The sequence below is a fragment of the Haematobia irritans genome, chromosome 2 (genome assembly GCF_050003625.1).
Source record: "Haematobia irritans isolate KBUSLIRL chromosome 2, ASM5000362v1, whole genome shotgun sequence".
Taxonomy (NCBI): Eukaryota; Metazoa; Arthropoda; class Insecta; order Diptera; family Muscidae; genus Haematobia; species Haematobia irritans.
Window position 1 is genome coordinate 85,852,019 of NC_134398.1, and position 12,266 is coordinate 85,864,284.

Genomic DNA, 12,266 nt, shown 5'->3' on the forward strand with positions numbered 1-12,266 from the left:
TTATGGACCGATATGGACCAATTTTTGCATGCTTGTTAGAGACCATATACTAACACCACGTACTAAATTTCAATTGGATCGGATGAATTTTGCTCATCCAAGAGGCTCCAGAGTTCAAATCTGGGGATCGGTTTATATGGGAGCTATATATAATTATGGACCGATATGGACCAATTTTTGCATGCTTGTTAGAGACCGTATACTAACATCAGGTACCCAATTTCAAACGGATCGGATGAATTTTGCCCCTCCAAGAGGCTCCGGAGGACAAATCTGGGGATCGGTTTATATGGGAGCTATATATAATTATGGACCGATATGGACCAGTTTTTGCATGGTTGTTAGAGACCATATACTAACACCACGTACCAAATTTCAATCGGGTAGGATGAAATTTGCTCCTCCAAGAGGCTCCGGAAGTCAAATCTGGGGATCGGTTTATATGGGAGCTATATATATTTATGGACCGATATGGACCAATTTTTGCATGGTATAGACCGTATACTATTGCATGGTATAGACCGTATACTAGAGACCGTATACTAACATCAGGTACCAAATTTCAACCGGATCGGATGAATTTTGCCCCTCCAAGAGGCTTCGGAGATCAAATCTGGGGATCGGTTTATATGGGGGCTATATATAATTATGGACCGATATGGACCAATTTTTGCATGGTTGTTAGAGACCGTATACTTAGACCACGTACCAAATTTCAACCGGATCGGATGAATTTTGCTGCTCCGGAAGGCTCCGCAAGCCAAATTTGGGGATCGGTTTATATGGGGGCTATACGTAAACGTGGGCCGATATGGCCCATTTTCAATACCATCCGACCTACATCAATAACAACTACTTGTGCCAAGTTTCAAGTCGATAGCTAGTTTCGTTCGGAAGTTAGCGTGATTTCCACAGACGGACGGACAGCCGGACAGACGGACGGACATGCTTAGATCGACTCAGAATTTCACCACGACCCAGAATATATATACTTTATGGGGTCTTAGAGCAATATTTCGATGTGTTACAAACGGAATGACAAAGTTAATATACCCCCATCCTATGGTGGAGGGTATAAAAATTGAAGATTCAACAGACAACTTAAAATTTGTTACGGTCATAAAATATTAACAAGGAGCAAATAAATAGATAAAAATATCGCGAATTCAAAAGTCAAATTGTTTATTTTTACACAAATAAGTTTTGATGTTTTTTAAAATATAATATAGCTTCTATTGGGCTCTTCGGTCCTGTCGTAATGCCAAAATTTATATGGGCATACAATTTCTGGACACGAATTTCCATATGATTTTTTATATAAACAATTTCTCTAACTATATTAAAATTTAATACAATATTAGGAAATGAATTAAAGCTATCTTTAAACTCGCAGTAACAAAGGTAAATAAAAAAGGGAGTGAAAACTCCCGGTATATATTTTTAATTTTTTGTTTAGTACGAAAACTTGGATCTACAACGGTATTTGTAAAATAAAATTATATTCCACATATATTCGAAAAACTTATACACGTTGTGGATCATAACTTAAACGGATACATGGCTAAGGCTATTCTTTATTACTACTAATATTATTACATTAACTTGTTCAAATAAAATATCACCCCAATTAAATATTTTAAGTAATAAAATTTCACTTAAAACACAACTTAAAATAAATCACAACTTTAGGAAAATTCAAGAAACAAATAAAGTGATTATGTTCAACAATAAAAATAACAAGCTTTTTAATACATAAGTTTATAAATATAATAATAAATATGTTAAAAGCACATAATAAATGTTGCTTAAAAACTGAAGGAACTCGTCAGCTACAAATGAAAATTGCGAAATTGATTATCATTCTGAAAGTAAAAAAAGTAAAATAAAAAAGTTATACATGATGAATGTTACAAAATGAAAATTGAAAAAAATAATATTTTTATAGATTAAACATTGCTCAAAAAGTTTCAAGAGCATAATTTATTTTGGGAAGGGGAACATAACATCTTTGCCGTAATCGTGCTATTTTCTCGGAAATAATGTATCTAATTTCGGCAAGCATGTTTACGTTTGGCGAGAAAACACTATTTGTGCGACAAATATGTTCCATATTCCAAGTTCAAAAATAAGATTATGCTCTTGAGACATGCCTGAATATGATCTCCATTCCTTATCTTCGTGTACATATTTACTTAGTGTGTTACACTATATTCCCTTGATATAAGATACATCTCAAACCAAGTAGTAGTTCTTCGAACATTTGTTGCCAATAATTAGTTTAATAATTTTATTTGCACTGAAAAAATATTGTATTTCTCTGATATAAAGTTTGTTTCCTTGCCCGAAAGACGATGAACTTTTCTATAAAGTAGCTTTTTCCCCATAATTAAGTGATTCAAATTAAAAATGGGTACCCTGCACCACTTTGTAGATCTAAATTTTCGATACCACATCACATCCGCCAAATGTGTTGGGGGCTATATATAAAGGTTTGTCCCAAATAACATACTTACATTTAAATATCACTCGATCTGGACAGAATTTGAAGACTTCTACAAAATCTATAGACTCAAAATTTAAGTCGGCTAATGCACTAGGGTGGAACACAATGTTAGTAAAAACAAGTAAGGAAAGTTTAAAGTCGGGCGGTGCCGACTATATTATACCCTGCACCACTTTGTTGATCTAAATTTTCGATACCATATCACATCCGTCAAATGTGTTGGGGGCTATATATAAAGGTTTGTCCCAAATACATACATTTAAATATCACTCAATCTGGACAGAATCTGATAGACTTCTACAAAATCTATAGACTCAAAATTTAAGTCGGCTAATGCACTAGGGTGGAACACAATTTTAGTAAAAAAAAAAATATGGGAAACATTTAAATCTGAAGCAATTTTAAGGAAACTTCGCAAAATTTTATTTATGATTTATCGCTCGATATATATGTATTAGAAGTTTAGGGAAATTAGTCATTTTTACAACTTTTCGACTAAGCAGTGCCGATTTAACAAGGAAAATGTTGGTATTTTGACCATTTTTGTCGAAATCAGAAAAACATATATATGGGAGCTATATCTAAATCTGAACCGATGTCAACCAAATTTAACACGCATAGCTACAATGCTAATTCTACTCCCTGTGCAAAATTTCAACTAAATCGGAGTTAAAAATTGGCCTCTGTGGTCATATGAGTGTAAATCGGGCGAAAGCTATATGGGGGATTTATCTAAATCTGAACCGATTTCAACCAAATTTGGCACGCATAGCTACAATGCTAATTCTACTCCCTGTGCAAAATTTCAATTAAATCGTAGCAAAAAATTGGCCTCTGTGGTCATATGATTGTAAATCGGGCGAAAGCTATATATGGGAGCTATATCTAAATTTGAACCGATTTCAACCAAATTTGGCACACATAGCTACAATGCTAATTCTACTTCCTGTGCAAATTTCAACTAATTCGGAGCATAAAGTTGACCTCTGTGGTCATTTGAGTGTAAATCGGGCGAAAGCTATATATGGGAGCTATATCTAAATCTGAACCGATTTCAACCAAATTTGACACGCATAGCTATAATGCTAATTCTACTCCCTGTGCAAAATTTCAACTAAATCGGAGCAAAAAATTTGCCTCTGTGGGCAAATGAGTGTAAATCGGGCGAAAGCTATATATGGGAGCTATATCTAAATCTGAACCGATTTGGCTGATATTTTGCAAGTTTTTCGAGACTGTGAAAATATTCGAATGTACGGAATTTGAGGAAGATCGGTTGATATACACGCCAATTATGACCAGATCGGTGAAAAATATATATGGCAGCTATATCTAAATCTGAACCGATTTTTTCCAAAACTAAAACTGCGAGCTGTACTTTGCACACAAAAATACATCAACAGACAGACAGACAGACGGACAGACAGACGGACATCGCTAAATCGACTCAGAATTTAATTCTAAGCCGATCCGTATACTAAAAGGTTGGTCTATGATTACTCCTTCTTTGCGTTACATACAAATGCACAAACTTATTATACCCTGTACCACAGTAGTGGTGAAGGGTATAAATATAGGAAACATTTAAAACTGAAGCAATTTTAAGGAAACTTCGCAAAATTTTATTTATGATTTATCGCTCGATATACATGTATTAGAAGTTTAGGAGAATTAGAGTCATTTTTACAACTTTTCGACTAAGCAGTGGCGATTTTACAAGGAAAATGTTGGTATTTTTACCATTTTTGTCGAAATTAGAAAAACATATATATGGGAGCTATATCTAAATTTGAACCGATTTCAACCAAATTTGGCACGCATAGCTACAATGCTAATTCTACTCTCTGTGCATAATTTCAACTAAATCAGAGCAAAAAATTTGCGTCTGTGGTCATATGAGTGCAAATCGGGCGAAAGCTATATATGTGAGCTATATCTAAATCTGAACCGATTTCAACCAAATTTGGCACGCATAGCTACAATGCTAATTCTACTCCCTGTGCAAAATTTCGACTAAATCGCAGTTAAAAATTGGCCTCTGTGGTCATATGAGTGTAAATCGGGCGAAAGCTATATATGGGAGCTAATCTAAATCTGAACCGATTTCAACCAAATTTGGCACGCATAGCTACAATGCTAATTCGACTTCCTGTGCAAACTTTCAACTAAATCGGAGTTAAAAATTGGCCTCTGTGGTCATATGAGTGCAAATCGGGCGAAAGCTATATATGTGAGCTATATCTAAATCTGAACCCATTTCAGCCAAATTTGGCACGCATAGCTACAATGCTAATTCTACTCCCTGTGCAAAATTTCGACTAAATCGCAGTTAAAAATTGGCCTCTGTGGTCATATGAGTGTAAATCGGGCGAAAGCTATATATGGGAGCTAATCTAAATCTGAACCGATTTCAACTAAATTTGGCACGCATACACACAAAAAATTATGACCAAAATTTTTTCAATTAAACACTTAATTGAATTTGGAAACGGATTCAATTAATATGTTAATTGATTCAATTAATTATTTAATCAAATCCGAATAAAAACCAATTAAAAAAATGATTGATATTTGTTACGTTTCCAATTAAAATATTAATTGATTCAATCAATTTGTTAATCAATTCGGAAATAATTTTCAATTAAAAACGTGATTGACATTTTTTCCGTTTCCACTTACACATGTGATTGATCCAATCACCTTTGTGATTGAAATTGAATAATTTTGAGGAATGGAAAGAGCGAAAAGAGAACAAGAGAATGGGTATTTATTCAACAAGGTATGATGGAGAGATCAGTCTGTTGAAGTAACTCATAACGAACGGTTGGGTTTTTGTTTTTCGCGTAAATTGAAAAACATGATTGGCGACATTCTGTCTGCTGCATTCAAAATGTGTGTATAAATATTTTCAACGCAACAACAAATCATAGCAAAGGGTTGAAATAAATAAAGTGTGCAACAACAAATGGCCACGTGGTAAAGGTTTGCAAAAAAATATATGAGAGAACGGATTTGAAATTACCTGTGTTTGTGGTATTGTAAAAATGGAAAACAATCTACGTTTATTGCAGGTAAGAAATTATGAAATGTGAATACCGTTTTCCATTGAAGCCTGTTTACTTTAAACGGACTAAAATAATATATTTTTTTCATTTCTTTTAGTGACCAATTTTATTTCGTGAAATTGACCAATCAATCCCATCAACTCCATCATTTTATCAAATATATAAGAATATGTTTGCAATAAAAAAGTGGGTACCGTATTGATCTTTTAAAATTATAATTTTTTTTCACTCCTAGTTTTCTTAAAACCAAGAGCGGTATGGGCTTGGTGGAAGATTCACCTTGAAGTTGCGAAGTGGCGTTGGCATTAAATTGCATTTTTTTTTACCTGCCTTTTTCAGTTTGAACCCAAGTAGAGAGCAGTATATCTGGTATATAAACTAATGAGCTGAATTATGTAATGGTAAAAAAGTTCTTTCTTTTGGATTTAAAAATATGAAAAATATCCGAAAATAATAAAAATATTTATTTTCCATTTATATTTTTTCTATTTCCAGAATTTGCAAAGTATCATCAATATAATACCAAATATTACATTGCTTTCCCATTATTTTTGTCTTTGATTGGTTCAAATTTTAATAGACGATTTTAATGCGTGGAAATTTTGGAAAGGAATTGTTACTAAAATTAAATTACCGAGCTCCTTAATACACCTTTTATGCTAAAAGACTACAACTGCAAAAGAAGATTATAAATCTGCAACCTGAAACTAAGAATTGAACTTGATATTCTATGCAGGTAATATTTAACAAAATTAACTTTTAATTGAACAAAATTAAATTCGAATTATTCTGTTTACTTTCAGAAAAACTAATTTAGCTTACAGTCTGCTGATTTATTGGAAATCTAGGCGCATCTACATATTAGAAGGAACATGCTAACATGGTTATTATTATAAGGAAGGTAATGATTTATATAATTTTTTCACCCTATAGTTGTTATTGATAGTAATTGTATTTGTAAGTTATGTTAGAACAAAACACAAATGAAAAGAACCAAATTTATTTGTCTATTGCATAATTAAAAAAATAATAAAATATTAAATATTATAAGAAACACATATTTTCTTTTATTTCAAATAAAACTAAATACGGTTTTGGGGTCGCAATATATAAAATTTTTGATCGAAATTTATAACCAATTTCAATTAATTATTTAATTGAATGAATCAAATAGTTGGTTGATTTTTGTCGCGAAATTAATTAAAATTTTAATTGATTCAATTAAAAGTGTGATTGAATTTTATGTTAAAAATCAATCACGTTTGTAATTGATTCAATCACACAATTAATTGATTCCGTTACAAAAGTCAATTAAATTTTTAATTGAAAATCGTGTTGGTTTTCAATCAAAATGGGTGATTGATACTATAATTTTCGTGATTGAAGACATTTCAATTAAAAAAATGATTGAATCCACGATTTTCGTGATTGAAATCAAAAAAATTTTTTTTGTGTGTAGCTACAATGCTAATTCGACTCCCTGTGCAAAATTTCAACTAAATCGGAGTTAAAAATTGGCCTCTGTGGTCATATGAGTGTAAATCGGGCGAAAGCTATATATGGGAGATATATCTAAATCTGAACCGATTTCAATAAAATTTGGCACACTTGACTATAGTACTAATTGTACTCCTAGTGCAACATTTCAACCAAATTGGGGTAAAACTCTGGCTTCTGGGACCGTATTAGTCTATATCGGGCGAAAGATATATATGGGAGCTATATCTAAATCTGAACCGATTTCTTCCAAAATCAATAGGGTTCTATTCTGAGCCAAAACACATACTTGTGCCAATTTTGAAGTCGATTGGACTAAAACTGCGACCTAGACTTTGATTACAAAAATGTGTTCACAGACAGACGGACATGGCTATATCGACTCAGGAGCCCACCCTGAGCATTTTTGCCAAAGACTCCATGTGTCTATCTCGTCTCCTTCTGGGTGTTGCAAACATATGCACTAACTTATAATACCCTGTTCCACAGTGTGGCGCAGGGTATAATTATAATGATAACAGTTCGTTAAAAGAGTGTAACATTTCCTTCTTTTAATGTCAAGTTTCGTTCTTCCTACACCCTCAAAAAAATCGCTTCTGTAACATATGCCCCAAACACATTTTGCTTCAAGCATATATATTTTCAGGATTGGTCCAAACAAAATATTGTTTGTATTGTTCAAACATATTATGTTGAAATGAATGAATGAAATTTTCTTTGAAAATGCATTGATCAGCTATGATGCGCGCATTCTTCGTTGTGTATATATATTTTTATTCTTTGTGTATATATATTTTTATACGAGAGAATTTTTCGATGTACCAGTCCCGTCTTGGGAGCCACCGTGGTGCAATGGTTAGCATGCCCGCCTTGCATACACAAGGTCGTGGGTTCGATTCCTGCTACGACCAAACACCAAAAAAGTTTTTCAGCGGTGGATTATCCCACCTCAGTAATGCTGGTGACATTTCTGAGGGTTTCAAAGCTTCTTTAATGGTTTCACTGGAATGTGGAACGCCGTTCGGACTCGGCTATAAAAAGGAGGTCCCTTGTCATTGCGCTTAACATGGAATCGGGCAGCACTCAGTGATAAGAGAGAAGTTCACCACTGTGGTATCACAATGGACTGAATAGTCTAAGTGAGCCTGATACATCGGGCTGCCACATAACCTACCCTAACCTAACCAGTCCCGTCGATTTAGATTCATATAACCTTAATAGTAGACTAGCACTGGCAACATTATGCGTATAAAATTTTGCCCCAAAGTTTGTCTTTTTTAGGGTTTACTATACTTGGCACTAGCCGACATAGGTTAACAGTTTGGCTGATAATTCCGGTCTAACACATAGATGGCGTCGCTAGTATTAAATGCATATTATTTTTATATAGTACCAACCTTCAAATGATTCGTGTCAAAATTTGACGTCTGTAAGTCAATTAGTTTGTGAGATAGAGCGTCTTTTGTGAGGCAACTTTTGTTATTGTGAAAAAAATGGAAAAAAGGAATTTCGTGTTTGGTAAAATACTGTTTTCTGAAGGGAAAAATACTGTGGAAGCAAAAACTTGGCTTGATAATGAGTTTCCGGACTCTGCCCCAGGGAAATCAACAATAATTGATTGGTATGCAAAATTCAAGCTGGTGAAATGAGCACGGAGGACGGTGAACGCAGTGGACGCCCGAAAGAGGTGGTTACCGACGAAAACATTAAAAAAAACACACAAAATGATTTTGAATGACCGTAAAATGAAGTTGATCGAGATAGCAGAGGCCTTAAAGATATCAAAGGAACGCGTTGGTCATATCATTCATCAATATTTGGATATGCGGAAGCTCTGTGCAAAATGGGTGCCGCGCGAGCTCACATTTTACCAAAAACAACAACGTGTTGATGATTCTGAGCGGTGTTTGCAGCTGTTAACTCGTAATACACCCGAGTTTTTCCATCGATATGTGACAATGGATGAAACATGGCTCCAGCACTACGCTCTTGAGTCCAATCGACAGTCGGCTGAGTGGTCAGCGACCGGTGAAACGTCTCCGAAGCGTGGAAAGACTCAAAAGTCCGCTGACAAAGTAATGGCCTCTGTTTTTTGGGATGCGCATGGAATAATTTTTATCGAATATCTTGAGAAGGGAAAAACCATCAACAGTGACTATTATATGGCGTTATTGGAGCGTTTGAAGGTCGAAATCGCGGCAAAACGGCCCCATATGAAGAAGAAAAAAGTGTTGTTCCACCAAGACAACGCACCGTGCCACAAGTCATTGAGAACGATGGCAAAAATGCATGAATTGGGCTTCGAATTGCTTCCCCACCCACCGTATTTTCCAGATCTGGCCCCCAGCGACTTTTTCTTGTTCTCAGACCTCAAAAGGATACTCGCAGGGAAAAATTTGGCTGCAATGAAGAGGCAATCGCCGAAACTGAGGCCTATTTTGAGGCAAAACCGAAGGAGTACTACCAAAATGGTATCAAAAAATTGGAAGGTCGTTATAATCGTTGTATCGCTCTTGAAGAGAACTATGTTGAATAATAAAAACGAATTTTGACAAAAAAAATGTGTTTTTCTTTGTTAGACCGAGGAATTATCTGCCGCCTGTTAGATTAGGTATTGTGACAGCCCGATATTCCACACTGAAAAAAATTCATGTCCGGTTCTAAAGATTTTGTCTTTACTTTAAAAATGTTGGTATTGATTCCGAGCCAAAGAGAATACAAGTAAGACACAATTATTTTTTAAATTTTTGTCTTGTGTACTTGCTTCTAGGAAGCAAATTTTAATTTTTCGCTTTTTCAGCTTTTTTTCTTCATATGCTATCAAAGACCCTTAAAACCGAGTTAACGACAACTTTATTTTCCAAATTAAGACTCGACTTCCAGTAGAATATATGTTATGTTTCAAGTAAAAAACGTCTTTAAAATAAAGTGTTTAAAAACATGTTCTATATTTGAACGATTTTTTGCTTTGTAGTCAAGATGCAAAAAGACAATATATTTAAAGAAAATTTTATTAAATTTAAAGAATTTTTCTGAATTATTAAAGTCAAGGTGAACTTAGCCCAAACATTTTTCTTTCATGTTATGATACCCATTTTTAAGCGAAATCACTTAATTATTAGGACAATACGACTTCATTGAAAAGTTTATCGACTTTTGGACAAGGAAAAAAACTTTATATTAGAGAAATGCGTCTTCTATGCTAAGCAAACTTTGCACTCATATTTTAAAGATATGAAATCTTTGACCTCACGACAATATTTTTTTCAGTGTATGAAAAAAAGTTTCTTACTTTTAATGAAAGGCATTTGTACTTCTTCAGAAAGCTTTCTATTTCATGTAAAATGTTTGTACTTTTTCGGATTTTTTTAGAAAAAATATTTTATTGGCCAAAGTGTATTATTCTTTAATTTTTGAATACTTTTCGGTTTGGTTGCTTCTCCTTCATTGTACAATAATTCCCAGGTAGTTGCAGTATTACAAAAACAACAGAATTCAAGTACATCCAAATGTCAGTTTTGTTTATAATTTTAATGTTAGTAAACAAAAGATATTAAATATTTTCAATTTGTTTTGTTTACATTTTACCAATTACCAATAGTAACCTAAATAAACAATAGTTACCTATGTAACCAGTAGTAACCAGACATGTTTTTGACAATTATAACCTGTGGCATGTAAAATGTAACCAATAGAATCTACGTAACCAATAGTAACCTATGTAACCAATAGTTACCTATATAACCAATAGTAACCATACATATTTTTGACAATAGTAACCTGTGGAATGTAAAATGTAACCAATAGTAACAATACATGTTTTTGACACTGTGATGTAGTACCTTTAGTAGTTTTATTATGCTTCTCTTTTATTCAATACTCAAATCAATATACTTACAGTTTGCCAATAAAATGTTTACAAAATATAAATGAAAATTATTACATAAACGTCTTTTTCCATAACTTAATATACAATTTTTTTATTTTTTTTATGTTATTAAGTCCAATACTATCAAAAAGTATTCTATTTGAATGAAAGCTGGAAGCAAGACAAATTCACCCTTATTCCTTCAGTCTCCTTCGCCGTCGCTTTTCGTCTATCGCCCCTAATTGGTATTCCGTTCGTCGATATATTCTGCTATCGATGAAAATCGGTATTCCTGGTGTCGCACAGAAAAAAATTTCACGAAAATGTTTCCAATTATAATTTTAATTGCGTTTTAAAAAATATTCAATTAAAAATTTAATTGAGTCATTTTCTTAATACTATCATTTCTGTGATTGAACATATTTCAATTAAATAATTAATTGGATCAAATAATTTCGTGATTGAATCAGAAAATTTTTTTGTGTGCGTCGCTTTTTGTCGCCGTTAAATTTTATTAGACTTTATTAATCGAACAATTGAAAAATAAATTTAAAAAATGGAAATTGGTAAGAGGTAAAGAGACTAATCTTTAAAAATTAAAAAAAAAAAATTAAAAAAGGAACTAGAGATCAGCCATTAGATGAGCTAGACTGACTCCAGTGATTTAAAACCGGTTGGAACAAATGGTTTGTAGTTCAATGCCTTTGGTCTTTAGAGACAAATTGTATCAAATGGTAGAAAAGCTGTGACTATTATTAAAAAATCTATATTGTTCAAGTATTTATTCCAGCTTCCACTATTTGAGGAACTCATGTTCTATATCAAGGAGCCCTGAGCTGACCACGATCCCTAATCTATTGATATTAAAATGCGCTGTTTATACTAAATTGACAAAGATCTGTATATATAGTAGTTATGGTTATCACATTCACATCATAGAAAAGAAAATTCCACGTGTTGTTGGTCCCCAGATGGCGCCAACATGTCCTATTATTTAAATTATAGAATTTGAGACCATTACATAGTCGGGAAAATCATGTACCTGACCATTCAATTTTTTTACTTTTCTGCAGGGAAAAAAGTATTTTTATAGGTTACGTATAGACATGTCTAGAACCATTAAATGTCTAGAACCAAAAAGGCCATGTACATTGTTTTCGAGACCATTTATTTTTTTTGCAGCGAAAAGAATTTTATAAAAACATTGACAGGTACACACGATTTTCATTTTGGGCGTCAGTCGTGTGTTGATTGTTTCTTGGAATGAACGGAGAATACGGAATTACTGTGTTTTGTGTTTATTTATTTATTCAGAAGTGGCACGTGGTTTTAT

General features: G+C 33.4%; 1 protein-coding gene across 13 annotated transcripts in view; it reads right to left on the minus strand.

Annotated features, from left to right (window-relative positions):
• Nhe3 (Na[+]/H[+] hydrogen exchanger 3) overlaps window positions 1-12,266 on the minus strand; it is a 235,270-nt gene that overhangs the window by 124,091 nt on the left and 98,913 nt on the right. For 3 of the 13 annotated variants that reach the window (XM_075295527.1, XM_075295530.1, XM_075295523.1), the window contains one exon: window positions 1,159-1,862. The exons of 9 other annotated variants lie outside the window; for them this stretch is intronic. In XM_075295527.1, coding sequence (XP_075151642.1) covers window positions 1,830-1,862 — 33 coding nt within the window. In that variant the 3' untranslated portion in view covers window positions 1,159-1,829. Of the gene's footprint in view, window positions 1-1,158; window positions 1,863-2,272; window positions 2,297-12,266 lie in introns of those variants that run through there. One more of the 13 variants, XM_075295526.1, reaches the window with a different exon arrangement.